The sequence below is a fragment of the Hippichthys cyanospilos genome, chromosome 2 (assembly GCF_059441005.1).
Source record: "Hippichthys cyanospilos isolate Australia breed blue-spotted pipefish chromosome 2, RoL_Hcya_1.0, whole genome shotgun sequence".
Classification (NCBI taxonomy): domain Eukaryota; kingdom Metazoa; phylum Chordata; class Actinopteri; order Syngnathiformes; family Syngnathidae; genus Hippichthys; species Hippichthys cyanospilos.
In genome coordinates, this window is record NC_142370.1 from 16,772,877 (window position 1) to 16,790,745 (window position 17,869).

Here is a 17,869-nt window from a genome sequence, read left to right on the forward strand (position 1 = left end):
CACGCCTGTCCCAGTGTGTACCGAGGAGGTGACATATGGACAGAAGAGTGTTCCCGCTCCATTCTCCAAGCAGACAGTAAATCCTGAGAGGGCTGCAGCCTTTCCCCTCAAGAGCCGATTTGCCGCCCCTTCTCCCCAAAGGCGCTTAGATATCCGTGGGCGTCCTGTCACAGTCGTTTGGCAGCAGTGTAATTAAGTAGGAGGCTTGCTGAGGAGACAGTGGATTATTCCAGAAACATACAGTCATGTAATCTTTGCATGGGCAGACTTTTCATTGTTTTGGTATTTTTCGAGACTAGCGCAGGTAGCAGTGGGCGTTTGCGCTGTTGTGGGAGGGAACGCTGCCGCCTCTCAATTGATTGAGATTGTGAGCCACGCAGTCTCGCATCGCATGCACCTGCTCATCAGAGATACGTAGCTGATGTGTTAGCAGACATCTTTAACGTGTCGCTTGCGCACGCCTCTGTCCCCACTCGCTTCAAGTTCACCACCGTACTGCCTGTCTTCAAGCAAAGCCCCGTGACCTGCCTGAATGACTGTTGTCCTGTAGTGCTCACCCCGATCACAGTGAAGTGCTTTGAGAGTCCTGTCATGACGCATATCAAAAAGACCACTCTGGACACCGTGGACCCTCCACACTTTGCATATTGTCAGAACCGGTCCACACCTCCATACACACAGCCCTCACACACTTAGGGGGCAAGGACACATATGTAAGAATGCTCTTCATCTATTACAGCTCAGCATTGGACAGTCATCCCTCACAAAATGACAGATAAGTTCATTACATTGTGTCAATGCTGAACTTTCTCATAGCTAGACCCCAATTAGTCAGAATCAACAATTGTACATCCAGCATCAGAACTGTAAGTACAGGGACAACCCAGGGCTGTGTGCTTAGCCCCTTGCTATACAGATGTCACACTTATGACCGTGACGCCTCTCAGAACAACACCAGCATAACTAAGTATGCGGACGACACTACAGACATAAGGCTAGTGGTTGGTAGGGTCGAGACGACATACAGGAAAGAGGTGGCAGAACTTGTGACCCGGTGTCCCGGGAACAATCTTCTTCTCAACACCGATAAGACCAAAGAGCTGATCATTGACCCAAGGCGGCAGTAGGAGCTCCACAAACCATCACCATTCATCAATGGGATAGAGGTGAGAGGTTGAAAGCTGATGTTCAGAATGTGTCACGTTCTTTCCGGGTTTATTCTATTGTGGGTTTATTGTAGAGTTTCATTTCATTTCTGATTTGGGTTTATGTCTTGTGTACCTCGCGTCTGTCTTTTAGTATGATTTGTTCCACCTGTTGTCAGCTTTTTCCAGCCACCGCGTCTCAACCAATCAGCTTTCCCTGCCTCTTGTTCCCTTTCAGTTGTTGTGTGTTTTTCCTAATTAGTGTCCATATATTTTAGCCCCAATTTTTTGTTACAGCTAGTTGTCGGGTCATTGTCTAACATCTGTTTCTTACTGCCCTATGAAGTCGCGTCCCCAGAATTCCATTGCCTCCCTGTCGATGTTTTCCATGTTTTCCCATGAGTTTAGTTTCGGTTTCAAAAGTTTGTTTTTTGCTTTGTATCCTGTATTGTTCGTGTTTGCCTCGTCCCTAAATATACATAAATCTTTCTTTTTTGAGCACAGCATCTCCTGTTCTCCCTGTATTTTTGGATCCACCTTTCCCATACCCCTCACCAACATGTCCGTGATTGTGACAGAATGTGAGCATTTTTAGTGCTTCATTATCACTGCCCTTATTGCCCTATTACTGTTTTTGTTTATTTTTTGTCTACTTTATTATTTGCTCTATAGTGAGGAATGTAAGTCAGCTCGGGGAAGTGAACAGATAAAAATATCATTGTGTAGTGTTATTATGCATATGACAGTAAAACTCTTGAATATTGTAATAATTTCTATCATACAATAGTTCAATAAAAAAAAAAAATCCAGTTCAGTATTAGATTGAGATATGAACTTGCTGTTTCCTTCAAGAGCACATAAATTTTGTCTTTACAGGAGGTGACAGTGAAAAGTCAGACATTGTCTTGTGGGCACAGCTCAAGTTTTGCTCGAAGTCTGCTGTCAACTTAAATTAATTCATCCCGGACAAAAGCAGTAGACTCTGTGAGACAACTGTTTCAGGAATATGTTCCTCAAGGAGCAGCTCTTCTGCATTGCTTCATTCACCCATGATAGAAGATGTAAGATATATTTTCTGTCATTGCAATACACTTGACTAGAAAGTGAAACAGAACAAGCTTTGCTGCTCTGTGAATAGGATTTAAAAAAACAAACAAACAAGAACATTCAATAAGTACAATAAGTACACAGGATAAACAAACACAAATTGGCTCGAGCTGGCAAGAATGTGAACAAAAAAAAACCCAATGCCCAATAGTTTAACTTCATTCACGTTTCAGCATGGCTGTAAAACGTCATTGTAAAACACCATTAAAATAATGATAGTTAGGTCTGAAGTTTGGAGTTTGAATTTAAGCTTTTTACTGTGTGGAATCGCATGTGCTCGACAGGTCTTACTCCAGGTAAATGGTGTTTACTTTGAAGAATAAATGTTATAAATCATTCTGTTTGTTGACTTTTTTTCCAAAGAATTCCACACCTATCTCATCTCTATACTTGGAGCACATGTTGTGTGTGTATGTGTGTGTTATTTTGCTTTGTTTCAAACTTCACTTTACTGTGGGATAAGAAATCAGATCAGCAGAACTACTTGCCTCTTTTATATCAATTCTTTTAATTCTCACTTTTTTCCACTTCAATGACCACAGTCAAGGGGTTAAAGTCTTGACTTTCACAAATTAATGTCAGCAGGAGGAAAAGGTTAATGAATTCATGTGTACTGGTAGGCAATATCATCACTAGCATAAACATGCAAAATCTGACATGTATTCCGACAGTGTTACAACTGATCTGAATCATTTGTTAGGGTTAGGGTTAGGGTTAGGGTTAGGGTTTAGTGCCTTGCTGTCTGTACATACTTTGCTATGAACGTCAAGACTGTAGCATTCATGAGGATTGTCTGGTCTAACATTAAATGTATTCATTTACAGGGACGGGATCGGCAGTGCAAAGCGCGGTGCAAACAGTGAGGTAATTGTGTGCATTTTTATGGTTTAAAATGATTTCAATAACAATGCTAATCTCTGTTTGCCTCTTTCTGAAATTCCGTGTTGTATTGCTTTGGCTAATGGGCTACGTTAATTGTGTTACCATGACTGAAACTGTGATGTACGATAACGTAATGATGCAATAGAAATCTTTTCTGCTTCTTTCCTTCTACTATCGATGAAACACATTATGTTCATGTCACTCACCACAGTAATGAAGTAATCGTTTTCCTCCATGCTCCCAAAGCGAGGCTCATTGTAACATCTGAGCTTTGCCCAGTTTCTTTACCCACGAGGAAATCTTTTTTTTTCTTCCTCACACTCGTTACAACGAGGTTTAAACAGCATCACGGCACACATTTATATATGTACATACTGTATAAGTACTTTTGTATTAAAAAAAAAAAAGACCCAGGTTCTTTGCAGTTGCAGCATATGAAGAACACAAACCAACAACCTGTTTATAGGAGGTAACCCAAACAAGTTTATATGACCACAATATGGGTTAGGAAAGGAGCTCCTTGAGGATCTTATTTGGATGTTTAAAAACCTAAAAATGATCTTGTTAGAGTTATTGCACCTGTTTACATGGTATTCATGAACAGAAATATTGCCAATTTCAGGGTTTTGAAAGGGTGATTGACTGTGTTTTAAACGCATCCAATGATTAACATTGACTGGAGAATCGAAATAGAAAGACGCTGAAGCTCCAGCAGACATGGCAGTGGCCCTCGGGAGCCAGCAGGCAAACAGTTAGGATGGGTTGGGGGGGGGGGGGGGGGGGGGGGGGGGGGGATTAGCATAGCTTTGAGTGACCAAGCTTTTGTCTGGTAACATCTGCAGCTCAAAGATTTTCCTCACATCACTTCGATTTGCACATCAAAACAACCTCTTGGTTGAAAGGCCGCACCTGCTTCTAAATCCCTGAGCATCCTTGTTTATGTGTCTTCTCCAGGATGAATCCCAAATGGTCGCCGGGAAACGTCTCTTAAACGCGTTATTAGTTAGCGTGGCTATCCAGTTAAGCTCTCTCAGCAGTTGTCTTTATGATCTCATTAATTTGCCATTAGCATACGGAAGCTAGTTTCCCTTCAAGTGCTCGTGGAGCTGCAGAGCTTTCAATTATTTAAAGCTGGCTGAGCACTTCTACGAAAGACTGTTTTTCTGTTCTTGCTAACCACACCTCATGAATTATGAATCCGGATAAGAGGAGAGGCCTGTTGAATATCAGCAGTTTAATCAATGGTTTAACCTAATTAGCACAAATGTGAGATGAGTGATTGTGGTCCTTGATAAGTTTTGTGGGTGAAAATTTGTCATGGAAAATAAGTTAAAAAGAAACAAAAAACATTTTTGCCTAATGTATTGTAGTATATCTTTCTATAGCAATTTGAATTGAAAAAATCTTGGAAGTGAATTTGGCAAAAGATTATATTTGTTGTCTCATAAAATATTTGTAAAAAGAAAAAAAAACATTGTTGTACATAACTTTTTTTTTTGCATGTCCCTTACTTTGCGGCAATACTCGTCTGACAGAAAAAAAAGTTTCAGCGTCGCAAACAGGTGGCTGATATTGTCCTTAACACTTTGCTGTTAATGCTGCACTAATTGATATCTTGGCGCAATAACTACAGTTCAACAGTTGTTAAAAAAAAAAAAAAAGAAGTACACCAGTTCTTTCATAGCCCCACAACCTTATTAGATGTTAAGGATAGCTCGCCGTTGTAGTTAGTTACAAGCTGAAACGGAGTCAGTATTTACAAGCTCAAGCGAAGTCAGTATCAGCTGCAGTGGATGCACAGGAGTAATAGGTTCCTTTGAAAGGCCTCAGCTGGAAACAAATTGTTATTTGCCTGCTAATCTTGTTCACTCTCATGGAGTAGATGCAATCTTCAAGAACAGGAAGCATGGCAGACCCTAGTTCCAGCCTTTGAGGGAGACAGGAGGATGAGGAAAAGATTTAGATAAGCTTTTAATGATCTATCCTGGAACAATAACCCCCACGCTCCCATACAAAGGTAGACGGTGTCATATTTTGGCCTCGCTTTAATTCGGTTAGAGACTGGAGTCAACCAGAAGCTGGTTAAACTCAATCTAATCTGGTCTGATTCGATTTCATTTGTCCCCTGGTGTATTAAATTACTTTGATTAAAGTTTATGTTTGGAACATAATTAGCAAAAAAGGGCGTGTGAGTTCAAACACAGTTCACCAGAATGTGGTGGCAAACTCAAGTCAATTATAAATGAACTTTGCAGCCTTTTTTCCCGCTGCAACACATGGCAGTATATATGGATAAAAAACAATTACTGGAACATTACTGGTACAATGGATGAATTGGATAGATGGAATCCCTGAAAACCATTTGGTGTTGTGGTAAGGAAAATCATAAAATTATAAACATAACATACAATACAAACAAACGTAAAATTAAAGCCATTTTTACAGTGCTTTGCACTTGTTTGATGGATTGATTGAAATGATTGCAATAATGATACAAATTTACAATTGTATGCTTGCATTAAATGAGTGAACGAACATTATCATCACATGGAGCTGTGGTGAGTACTTTGATGAACATAAGTAGTGACAAATAAACCGCTTGGAGCAAAAACACTTCACTTTGCCTCTCATTTGGAGAACTCTTATATATAGCGCATGTTAGGGAGGGTACAACAGAGAAAACAAAACTGCCAACTAAAGGGAATAAACCACAGATGTAGCAACTCAAAATAACATAAATGAAATTGCTGCACAATAACAACTAGTTCCACACAAACAGGATTCTGCAACTTGACTGCCTTCTTTAATGAGCACTATAAGTGCCTTTAACTTGAATTCGGCATTGAAGGCATTAGAGTAGCGTGACACATTTTCAAAATCTAGAATGTCACAGAAACTCAAACCTATAATAATTCTGATGATGTGCTATTTCGGATGACAGTTCAACAGCACCCAAGTCAACGCACGCCACACTTTTTTTTCTCTGTCCCGATGTTTGTATCAGCTGCCCCTGCGCCCTGTGTTGTCATGCAATTGTTTTGATTTTGGTTTGTCAAATAATTACAAAATGTTTCCACGTACCCACTCAACATTACTGGTTAGGACATTGAATGAGTTTATTTACAGAATTTTCTACAAAGCGAGTGGTCAGTGAACACACCTGAAGTCAACCGCCAAACCTGAGTGAGTACAGCATTCGCTTACCTTTTGCTTTTCCCCGGAGCTATTGATGGTTGAATGCAAGCGCTCTTGTTTTTGCAAAACCTTGTGACTGTAAATAGCAGTATCTTTTTCCTAAGGTACTGATCGCTATGGACATTTGACAGATGAATGTACCAAAACATGAAATGTGTTTTTCTCAAAACTAGGCCTTTCAACTTCATAAGAGCTATCGCCACTTTAGAACAACTTATATCAAAATCTATCTTATATTTTTTTCAGAGAGAAGGCTGATTGCCTAATTATTTTGAAAATGTGTGCTTTTGAGATTCACGCCCGAAGCGAGATTTCAGAAAGTGTCATTGGTCTCATTTTCCCTCTGTTCCCACTGCGCACATGAGTAAGGTTGCAGGATTGAAATGTTTTCTCTTCTAACAGAGTCTGTACTTGCAGAATCGTGCAAACAGTTATCATGTAAACAATATGCTGGTCACCTCATTCCCGAAGTCATGCTCATAATTTGCACAAAGGCTCACGAGGCGTAAGCATGAATTGGGTAAGCTGTAAACACTCAGTGATTTGAGTGAAGGGGGTTTGTAGGACCTCCCCCACAGGTGCTTTACCTCTGGGGAAGCATGCCCCATGACACTTTTGTGACCTGAGGGAGGCACCGTAACTGTCGAATTGAGAAAAATAAGCCCAGTGGTGGTCAGGACTGTGTTGAGATGCTACATTTACATCAAGTGGTTCACCTTGTCAAAATCACAAAAGTAAGGGTAGTTGTTGGTTTGTGGGGGTTGCCTTTGTGTTTGAGGCACTTGATGGTGTGTGTTGTTTTTTTGTACACATGAGGAAGTAAAGTCTTTGTTGTGTAACCAGGGACAACGTGTTTCATTAAGTCAACAAATGAGGTTCTGTGTACACACAGAATAAACACAAAATGAAGAGTGTTGCATGCATATATTAGAATGAATTTGCACACGGGGTGCAACAAAGTCAACTGTGTTACCACTATATATTTACAGTATATAGATTTTTTTGTCTTTCCTTAACTAAAGCATTTTTGGATTACTTTTTCCCTAGATCTTAAAACCCACATGTATCTACTTCTTACATACAAAATAGGCAAATTGGTTTTTCCAACATTTTTAAACAATGACATGAAGTATAAAACAACTGAACGAAGCACTATCCTGATTTATTTATTGAGATGTTGAAGTAAAAACTAAAAGGTGGAATGTGAGCTAGGGACTCTTATGAAACAAGAGATTGGAAGACACTCCATTGTCTTATTCTGATTTTAGAAGTCATTGGCCCCATGTCTTGTGCCTGCCCTGACACCCAAAACTGTAATAGTGTTAAAAAAAAATTCTAAACTGCAGGGAAAAATATTTTTTCCCCCCACTTGTTTTTTATGTCGGTTCACAACATTATCAAAATTTATGGAATGCATTGTTTTAATAGTGATGCTTTTTTGATTGTAAAACAGATAGGGCCTGTTATATGATGTTGACAGTTTAAATGCAAGTACTGTAAATAACAGTCTACTGTTTTTCAACTTTTAGCAAAGCAAAATACTCGAATCAGTTCTTTATTTTACTTTTTTTTTTTTTTTAATCTATCCAAGTGCATGTTCCACAACTTAAATAGTCTTGTGCAGTGGTTCTCAAGCACTGGTCCGCAAACCAGTACCAGGCTGCAGCTCTTGTGAGACCGAACCGCTGTCATGGCAGAACCACACCTCGTTGGTGGAGTAGGAAATAGGAAATTCAGAGATCAAAGACATGTACACCCAAGTCGAGATACTGGCCAGGAGAGAGATGTGACCAACTGTGAACTCGATCAGATCTCTGCAGTCTCTCCTCTGCAGACAAGGGCCCTGAAAAAAATTATGAGTGATTTAGCAGCTAGTAAATCTCCGCCACCTGACTAAAGCAGTAATCATCGGTGTCATCTTAACTTGATCTTAAACTTTGTAAGTAGCACTGATGTTAACACATGAATATAACGCTTATAGTATATATTTTTTTTACATTCAAATTTTCAGGGGTTTCAATCATTCCTAAATCAGTCACTACTTGTTTGTATTTGCTCTAATGTTTAAAATGAAGACAAAAAAACCCCCACCCATTTTCCACTTTTATCTTTACCGCCTGTTACAAACTTATGTTCAATGAAGTTGTATTTAAAAGTCGGTGTCATGAAGAGAATGTATATTTCTCAACTTGTCTGAAACAAAAAAGGTTGGGCACCACTGGTCTATTGTACTTTTACCACCCTTCCTGAAAGTAAATAAGCACATTCCACACAAACGAACTCACACATGCGTACGAGCGCATCACTTATCATCTGCATAGTAGACTATTGTGTGTGCACGCGTGCTTGCGCACGTGTACGGGTGAGGGCTTGCGCGCGCACATGCTTCGTTGCCCTCTGACGATCGCACTCCACGGCTGACGATGCAGCTGGGAGCAGCATGAGTTCGGAGCAAGCGGAGTATGACATGCTGTGTCAGAGAGCCGTGACCCTCATCGTCGACCTCTGCCTGCACAACAGCACGCTGTTGGAGCAGGACACGTGTCAGGACTTCCTCTTCCTGTTGTCCGGCCGCGGGGCCAAACACAAGGATCGAGGTAAGGAACAACTCGGTCCTGATGATGGCTGCGCTTGAGTGAGGCAGACTGTTGAATGTCATTTGTCTTCCACTCCTTTCTTGGATTGTCATCATATACGAAGGAATGGGCATTTAATTTGGCTGATGTTTGCTCTTCCTAGGTTCTGAATGTATGTGTGTGTGTGTGTGTTTTAAGAAGCCAGTGTCAGTGTAGCCATCGCAGTTGTCTGATCCCCACCTTAAAATGTTGCTCAGTCTTGAACCTGTCACTGAATAAAGTTTGGACTAAGTTTCTTAATAGGAACAGGTATGGGCAGCACAATGGAGTAATGTTGTACATGTCTGCCTCAGTCACAAGAACTTGCCTTTGATTTGCATCTTCTTCTTGTGCTACTGCTGTATTTTTTCTCCCTAAACTCCAGCTGCAACTTGTGACCCTAATACAAATTCAGAATAAACACTACAAGACAGTGTGTGTGTGTGTGTGTGTGTGTGTCATATTTATTAAACTGTGGAGCTACATTTGAAGCGGTATATCAAATCTTACTTATTCAGAAACTCCAGAAGATAGCTCATGTAACATCTGTTTCTGTTCTGGGTCGTTTGCCAGAAAATTGCATCACTGATGCGCATCCGTGTAAAACGTAACAAAAACGAAGCCATGCAACAGTTTGCAATAGAGTCTCTGTAACAATTCAACAACAAGTTGTGTCATGTTCCATTTGCTTTGATTTTAGTTAGAAAAAAAGTTATTTTCATCTCGTGACAACAAAAAGAATGAAAGTAGATTTTATAGTCGAAGATGATAAAAATTTGATTTGTTCTTACCTACCACGTATCCCCTGAAATGCCTTACATACCCTCATTTGCAAACCACTGCTATAATGATTTAAATTGAATGTCACCATGCTGCTGCTATACACATACACCTGCAAAACAATCTGTTAGAATGTCATTGTTAATATACAGTGGATTCTCTAAAGTAGAATACAACAAGATGCAGGAAGGTCTCTTGGAAAACAGTTCAAAGCCCCCCAACAACATTTATGCTGACAAGAGTTTTAGAGCTTTGTGAGTCACTTAACTTCACAGAACTACCTTTTTATATTTTTTTTTCCTCTTTTATATTCTGCTTATTGTTTTGAAAAAAAATGTAAGCAAAAGTCTCCCCGCCACTCCAAAAGCAAAACAGCAAGAGTTTATCTCTCTTGAAGCTTGCTGAAATGGTTTTCGAGTGACGAATGACTTCAGGGACATGCTTTTCCTGAAATTCAAATTCATTCAAATCCACCTCAGTGGTAAATATTCTTTTTTTTTTTTTTATTTAACTGTCCTTTCATTTATTATTTGGTTCAAGTCATTTTTGTCACGTAATGGAATAACTCTATTAGTAATCAAGGTTTCATATGAACAGGACCAAAATTTGACAGCTATTACAATATTTAATTATTCCCACGAAAGACATTTTTTTCTAGTAAATTGGTTTGCATGGTTAAATTCAGTCATTACATCTCTTATAATTAAAATTCATGAAGCACCAGCACTCAAAATTGTCCACAGGTGTAACAAGCATTCATTTTGTCGTCAGGATGTGAAATCAGAACGTTAAATGCTGTCAGCAGGTGCAATCCGAGATGCCTTGCTGCTTTACTGTGTTGCCTTTTCGGTGTTGGCGCATGCCTCGCCGTTCCTGGTTGTCTACGCTGTCATCCTGCATCATTCTCCAAGCGGAGATTTTATGGTACGTCGTGGTGCCACGCTTCACCAAGCTGCTGTTGTATGTGATGTCTTCCTGCTGATTCAAATCATTTCTGCCATGTGGATGCGGTGATGGTGAGGTATAGGTTTTGATGTCGCGTTGGATGTCACCTCATATATATTTTCCATAATGTGCACTTTTCCATCACGTGCACTGTGAACACTTTGTCCCATTTTGATCTACTGTGTGCACTGCACATGCCAATTAAGGCAATTAAGCAGTCAAGTTCAGCAATTTGGATGTCTAAACCGTGTATGTGCCGGCAAAATACCCAGGGTAATCGCAGAATAGCATGACAACTAAATAGTATGAAGCTGGATACACACATTCTGACAATCACACCACATTTGAGCGTTTTTCCTGCTTTCGGACAATAGCAACTGCTTGCGTCAAATGTTTACATAACAGTGGCGGGCTGTACTGTGGCTTACATCAAGTAAGCACTTAATTCAAATCTTATCAAGTTTGCCAAAGGGAGTAAGTGTAATTTCTCATACGCGCCTGTAGAAGCTTTAGGAGCATTACGGTAAATGCAGCAATAAACACTCCACCTCCTGCTGTCCGTAGTTATATCAAACACGTCAACCTTCGGAGGAGTGCCACCCCCCGTGTAATATAATTTAACGATCGGTAGACCTACGATTACTTTTAAAACATACTGTTGGTCGTTAAGAACACATTTATTTGCAAGTCTTTGAAATTTATAATCATTCAATTTTTTCATCTTTAATGGTCTAAATCTTACACAGTGTTTGTTACTTAAAGGAGTAAGTGGGAGTTCTGTCAAGTGTTGACAACGTTGCATAATTTGTAATGGTTGAGTATAGTTAGAAATGTGAAACCAGATGGAAAAAAATATAATTATAAATGATGATGATTAGCGCGTCCACCTCACAATTAAAGGGACCTCTGGCCTTCCTGTGTGGAGTTTGCATGTTCTCCCCGAGCCCACGTGGGTTCTCTCCGGCACTCCAAAAACATGCATGGCAGGTGTATTAGACATACTAAACTGTCCTTAGGTGTGATTGGGTGCATGAATGGTTGTTCCTCTTGTGTGCTGTAATTGACTGGTGACCGGTTCAGGGTGTACATCACCAACTTCCCAAAGCCAGCTGGGATAGGCACCAGCAAGCTTGCGACCCTTGTGAGGACAAGCATTTCTTCTGCAAAATGCATCTGATGAACATTCTTTGTCTCACGCTATCATGCTACCTATTTAATGTTGTTCAAATAAATAATTGTGTAGTGCTATTCCAATGTATAACGTGAAGTTACCTCGGTCAGGAGAAGTATCAAAAGTATTGTTTAAATATCAATCTAAAGAGGGCTTTGGCAGAGTTATCTGCACTATAGTCATGACCTATTACAGTTCCTTACCTAATTGTGGTTCAGCTTGATTCTTTTGACATGCTGTAGGCCAGTGATGCCCAACGCACATCATCTCATTTGGCGATGGGTCACGTGCTTGGGAGCTGCCGATTAGTCTCATTACTGCGGGGCCTGAAGCCCACTTGAATGTCAAACCTCATTTTGCTTATCAGGCCCTCTTGAGCAATGAAATCCTATTTTTTCCCTTCATGTTGTAGTTTTTGACAAAGATTCATGTTGAACTGTCACGTCCAGTTCTCTTTTTTGATCAGTGAAGTCATCATGAGGTCTCATCCAGTGGTCTGATCGTCTGTCCAAAAACTGCAGAGAATCCATCACTGAACAACTTAGAAGGGAACATTTGTCCCTAGGTGTGATTAGGTGGAAATAATTGTTCGTTTCGGTGTGCCCTGCAATTGGCTGGCAACCGGTTCAGGGGGTCCCCCACCTACTGCCTGAAATCAGCTGGGATAAGCTCAAGTAGGCCTACAACGCTTATGAGGATAGTGGCTCTAGAAAATGGATGGATGGGTGATTTAATTCAGGCGGCCCAGTGGAGCAGTAATTAGCACACTTAAGGGACCCCTGTAGTTTGCATGCTCTCCCCAAGCCTGTGTGGGTTCCCTCTGGGCACCCCAGCTTCCTCCCACATTCCATAAACACTCGAAATTGTTCTCAGGTGTGATTGGATGTGTGCCTGCAATTGGCTTGCAACCAGTCCAGGGTGTCCCCTACCAACTCGCCCAAAGTCAACTGGAATATACCGGCGTGCCTGCGACCCTTGTGAGTGGCTATAGAAAATGGATGGATGGATGGGTAGATGGAGGACTGGAAGGATGATTTAATTAAAAACAACGATATCTGGAGAAGGCGCTAAATATAGCGGCACGGTTGTTCAGTTGGCAAAAATGCATAGCCACTTGCTTGCCACATGCACTAGCTATGACCCTGGTTGTGATGGTAGCTAAAACCATACTCAGCATTTGCATGAAATTTGCATGAAAACACATTTTTGCCCCATCGATCGTAATTGCAGGAGAGGAATAATGTTGTTTTTGAATAAATGAAAATCGATCCAGAATATGAGGAGATAACTGTAAATGCGTTAAAAAAGTCACATCACAGCACCGTCATTTTAGTTGGGAACTTTTTTCATTTTACTGTATATAGGCAACAGTTTTCAGTCACAGCTCCCCTTTTCCCAGAGTTCTGCTCATTTCTTTTTAATTGACTACATAAAATGACTAATTAGAGATTCTGAAATTTTACACCCTCCCACCCCCTTTTTGTAGTGTGCCTGAAAGGGAATACGATATCCTATTTATAGACCAATTACTTCTGTCATATGCTATGGTCACACCCACCTGCTGCTGCTTAAGCTAATCAACAGCAATTGTGCAATATTGATATTGATACGAGTGAGTGGCTGAACTCTTTGAAAATGTGAATCAAATCTTGCGGAGTTTCTTAATCAGTGGGGAAAAAGGGTGGTTGGCACACTCAAAAAAAAAAACAACAACACACAAACTCATTAAAAATTGCACTTCCAATATCAGCTCTGTGGACTTCGACTGAGCGTGCTTATTTTTGATCAAAAATATTTGGCCTCTTGAGCTTTATTAGACCATGGTCTCGAGAAAATCTGTACCAGCCGTCATTCAGCACCAGACCATGTTACATTGCACAAAACAGAGAAAAAGAAATACAATGCAAGGTTGCAATTAGAAGTTGAAGCATATGCAACATGCATGAATGGGAAGACCTCCGCTAAGAGATGAGCATTCACGTTAATGTGTGTCCGAGAAACACACACATCTTTGAGTTTAATTAATGCTGCCGCATGTGTGCTCCCTGTATCCTGAGAGGCATGTTTGCATTATGGTGCTGAGTTCCAAGGAAAGCTTTATCTATTGTCTATGTATTTATTTTAGTTTTAGTTTTTTATCTTGTCTTGTAAATGCAAATGAACATAAGTTCTCTGTAAAATGGTGAGGGACAATTCACAGTAATATGCTAATGTCATCATTTAAATGCTGTACTCACAAAATTAATTCCTATTGGTTAAGAGAAGCTTTCAAATGAATGCTCATGTCTATCAAAGGCAAGCTCTTTTAGAATAAAAATTTAAAATAAAATGTCAACTAACATGTCAAACTAATTTCTTCCACATGTCACTGTCGTTACGGCAATCGCTCAGTGGTCCTTTGTGACCGCAAAACCAAATCAATGTGTTCATCCCATTGTATTATCATATACTGTATACACAACAAACTACTGGATAATTGGCCTTTAAATCAGAAGTCAAGAATAATAGTTTGCTCAATTAACTGTTACTTATATAAGCTGCAGTAAAATGGATAACAGATAATGCAAGATCTTAGCGTTATTATTTACTACACAAAATGGCGGCCCATCTTTCACCCCTGGGATTTCAGTGATGTCATAATTATTCCTACACAAATTTGTTTGGCTCAAAAATGACACCAGAGCTTGAGAATCCACACATATACATTCTATATACATATACCTTCAAATTGGCTAATCAAGCCACACTTAATTTCCAGAGCACATAAAATCAATTAATTTTAGTATTTTTGACATTTACTTTTGTTACTATTGATTTCATATCTAAAAAACATGACAAAAACCTATTAAAAACGCACATAAAATGCTTGCACTCACTGAAGTTGAGCCGCAAAGGGCCTTGTCAAAAGTAAAATAAAATCTATCCTTCTTTCTTTCCTCAAGAAGACTTGAATGGCTTTGTTGAGCAATTAACTTGCGCATTTAATGTCCATCAGCAAGTCTTTTTCTATGGACATGGAAGCTAATGCGGAATACTGTCTCGTGTTTCTGTTTTATCAGTTTTAAGATGCTTCAATGACGAAGATGAGTTCTCAACAGGCTGTTAGCTTTAGGTACTAGTCATTGTTGCTGGTATGGAAATGATGGCGAAAACGATTTACCGGCTGGGACAGACTAGAAAGCATGTTGGTCAGCCAACTTCCACTCAAAAATCCCGTTTTTCTTGGGAGGTCCTTCATGAAAATGGTGTGCCAAGTACATCTGCAACCAGAGCCACCTCTTCTGCTCGTCCTGCCATCTTGGTTGGTGTTTGTCCAACTTCATGGCATTTTGTGGCAAAATGGGGCCGTTGGACTACCGCAAGAGCTTATCCACTAACAGGACACGCATGTATTGATTTCTGTGCCGGCCTTTTCTATTTAGTCCTAGTTAGCTTGCCCTGAGGTGGAAAACATGCAAGATGCTTAGTCGAGCGCTGTAAACTGAGCAGGCTGTGGCCATTCACTCAAAGTGGGCAGGGCCTTCACTTTTTGTTCTGAAGGCTCTAGAGGATTTCAGGGAATCTGACAACACTAGCTAATATAAATATGATTGGGTAAAGAGTTTTTAGCCAACTTTATAAATGGAAAAAATCTAGTATAATATATAGCACTCAAAGCACTGCAAAAAAGCGTATTTAGTAACCTCCTCCAAACTTTAATATTCTCCTTGGCATATTGTACATGTGTGATTGTGTTATTCACAAATACTGTAAATTGGACACTTGGCAGAGTCCGAGAGGTCAGGTGGCTCTTGTGGGACCAAATTATATGTACTGGGCATATTTCTTTTCACATGAACGTGCTTAAGACAAAGGTTCACAATGGTATGAATACCAAAGAAGCGCTTGTGTGAGTAGCATTACAAATGTTCAGCTCTTGCTCACTCTTTGAGCGTCTTTGGGTTACACTCACACCTGAACTTGACTTTCAAATTGACCGGGAGGTTCCGAGGTGCAAATTTAATGTCATCTCCTACGTGAACTCTGGAGGATTAGATCAGGTGCAATGAATAACTGTGCCATTTCAAGCCATGAATAAAAGCGTCACCCCTGACTGCCTGTACCTGTACCTGGAACATAAAAAACGATTATGATTTACATAGTTACATAGTTTTTCCTTTTTTTTTTTTTTTTTTTTTACAAATGAAGCTGAAAAAACCCTCCATACTAATGTATTATACAGTCGACAGTTTTCCTGGAATCCATGGTCAAAAAGTTCATTATTATGTACCAAGTAAGTTGATAGGTTTGGATTTCTTGTACTCAAAATTGTTTTTTGTTTTGTGTAGAAATTTTCTCTTACCTTGCTAACCGTTTCTGTAATTTTTACTGCTCGCATAAAACCATGATGGTTTGTGAATGGATTTGTCAAGGAACAAACTTACAACCACAAATAAAAACAAACATGATTTTCCCGTCGTGTGCTATGTACAGTGGGCCGGTTTATGAGATGAATCCCTTCCAGATACGATCCGTTGTGATTGCAACGCGAATCGCCATATGGCGGGCAATCCAAACCTATGTTAATTAGCTAATGCGTGTAAAATTCCAGGTAAAAACATCAGAATTTGACATACATATTAAAAAAAAAGGTATCCAAATAGTATAGTTGGTATTAGTTATATATAATATACATGTATACAATTAAATAAAATCAGAAATAAAACAATGATAATGATTGCTAAGCGATCGCAAAACACCAAAAACCATGTTATACCAGCAAGTAACCACATTTGAGCAGCAAAACTGCAAGCAACGTAATAAATGTCTCAAGAGAAAATGATAATATATTGAAAAGAATTATTCACAGTGTGTACTGAAATCCAAAATCCTTCAAAGAAAAACAAACAAAAACAAAATGTTGCCAGTTTATTGCTAGCAATAAGCTGGCAACATTTTCAAAGTGTCCTCCGCCTACTGCCGGAAGTCAACTGAGATAGGCAGTGGCAAGCCCGCGACCCTTGTGAAGATAAGCGGCCCTAGAAAATGGATGGACGGATTATTGAATGAATTTTCTAGTTGTAAAATCATTTAATAATGATGTTTTTTAAATCCTGATTTCAATATCAATCAAAAAACGGAAATCATCATTATGCATATTATGCTTTTTATGGGACAACACTGAAAAAAAACGGAGTAAAGTCAGAGTACTACAAAAGTGAGAGCACCATTAAGTTTAAATGTGCAAACTGGACCCAATTAGCCATTGCCTTCCCCTCGTGTCATGTGACCAGGTAGTGTTACAACCTCTCAGGTGTGAATGAGGAGCAGAACATGCAATGGCCTACCCCAAAATTGAAGTGCACGTGCTCAACACCACACTCAAAGGTCATGGAAAATGTACTGTATCTCCAGTGCTGCTGAGGTCAAAGTGGGCCATATGCTGTTAACTACTTGAAATTGCTCTGCGAGGCTGTCATCCGTGAAGGAGGCCTCCTCTAAAGATGACACCATCTGACATGAATGACAAGAACCATGTCTTGTGGTCTGATGAGACCAAGATGAGCAAATTTGGTTCAGGAGATGTCAAGTGTGTGTGAGGAGTACAAAGACAAGTGCATCTTGGCTACAGTCACATGCAGAAGAGGTGTCGTGCTCTGAGGCTGCATTAGTGTTGCCGACACTTGTTCACTGAGGGAACTGATGCGGAGCATGATCTCCTCCCTGTGGAACGGCGAGCAGGGCATTATTCCAACAAGCTAATGACTGCAAACACACCTCCAAGACCATTGCCTTGTTTAATAAGGTGAAGCATGTCTCTAGACCTGAACTTCATTGAGCATCATGGGGCGTCAGACACTTATCCTTGTAGCAAAGTGTCATTTCTTCATTGTTGCTCCAAAAAATATCAAAGTTCATATGACAATATTTGCAAAACTGTGAGTGGTGTTGTGACAAATTTGCTCCCAACTAATGAGCTCATAAAGCTTTTAGTTTTTTATATCCAAACAGCAATTCAACTGATTTTAAGGATTAAAGTGATTATCTAT

The 17,869-nt window shown here is 39.9% G+C and overlaps 1 protein-coding gene across 1 annotated transcript in view; it reads left to right on the forward strand.

Annotated features, from left to right (window-relative positions):
• Positions 1–8,769: 8,769 nt before the first annotated feature.
• Positions 8,770–17,869, forward strand: part of syt6a (synaptotagmin VIa) — a 64,744-nt gene continuing 55,644 nt past the window's right edge. Inside the window, exon 1 of the mRNA XM_088407651.1 lies at positions 8,770–8,926. Within this exon, the coding sequence (XP_088263777.1) occupies positions 8,770–8,926 (157 nt within the window). The remainder of the gene's footprint in view (positions 8,927–17,869) is intronic.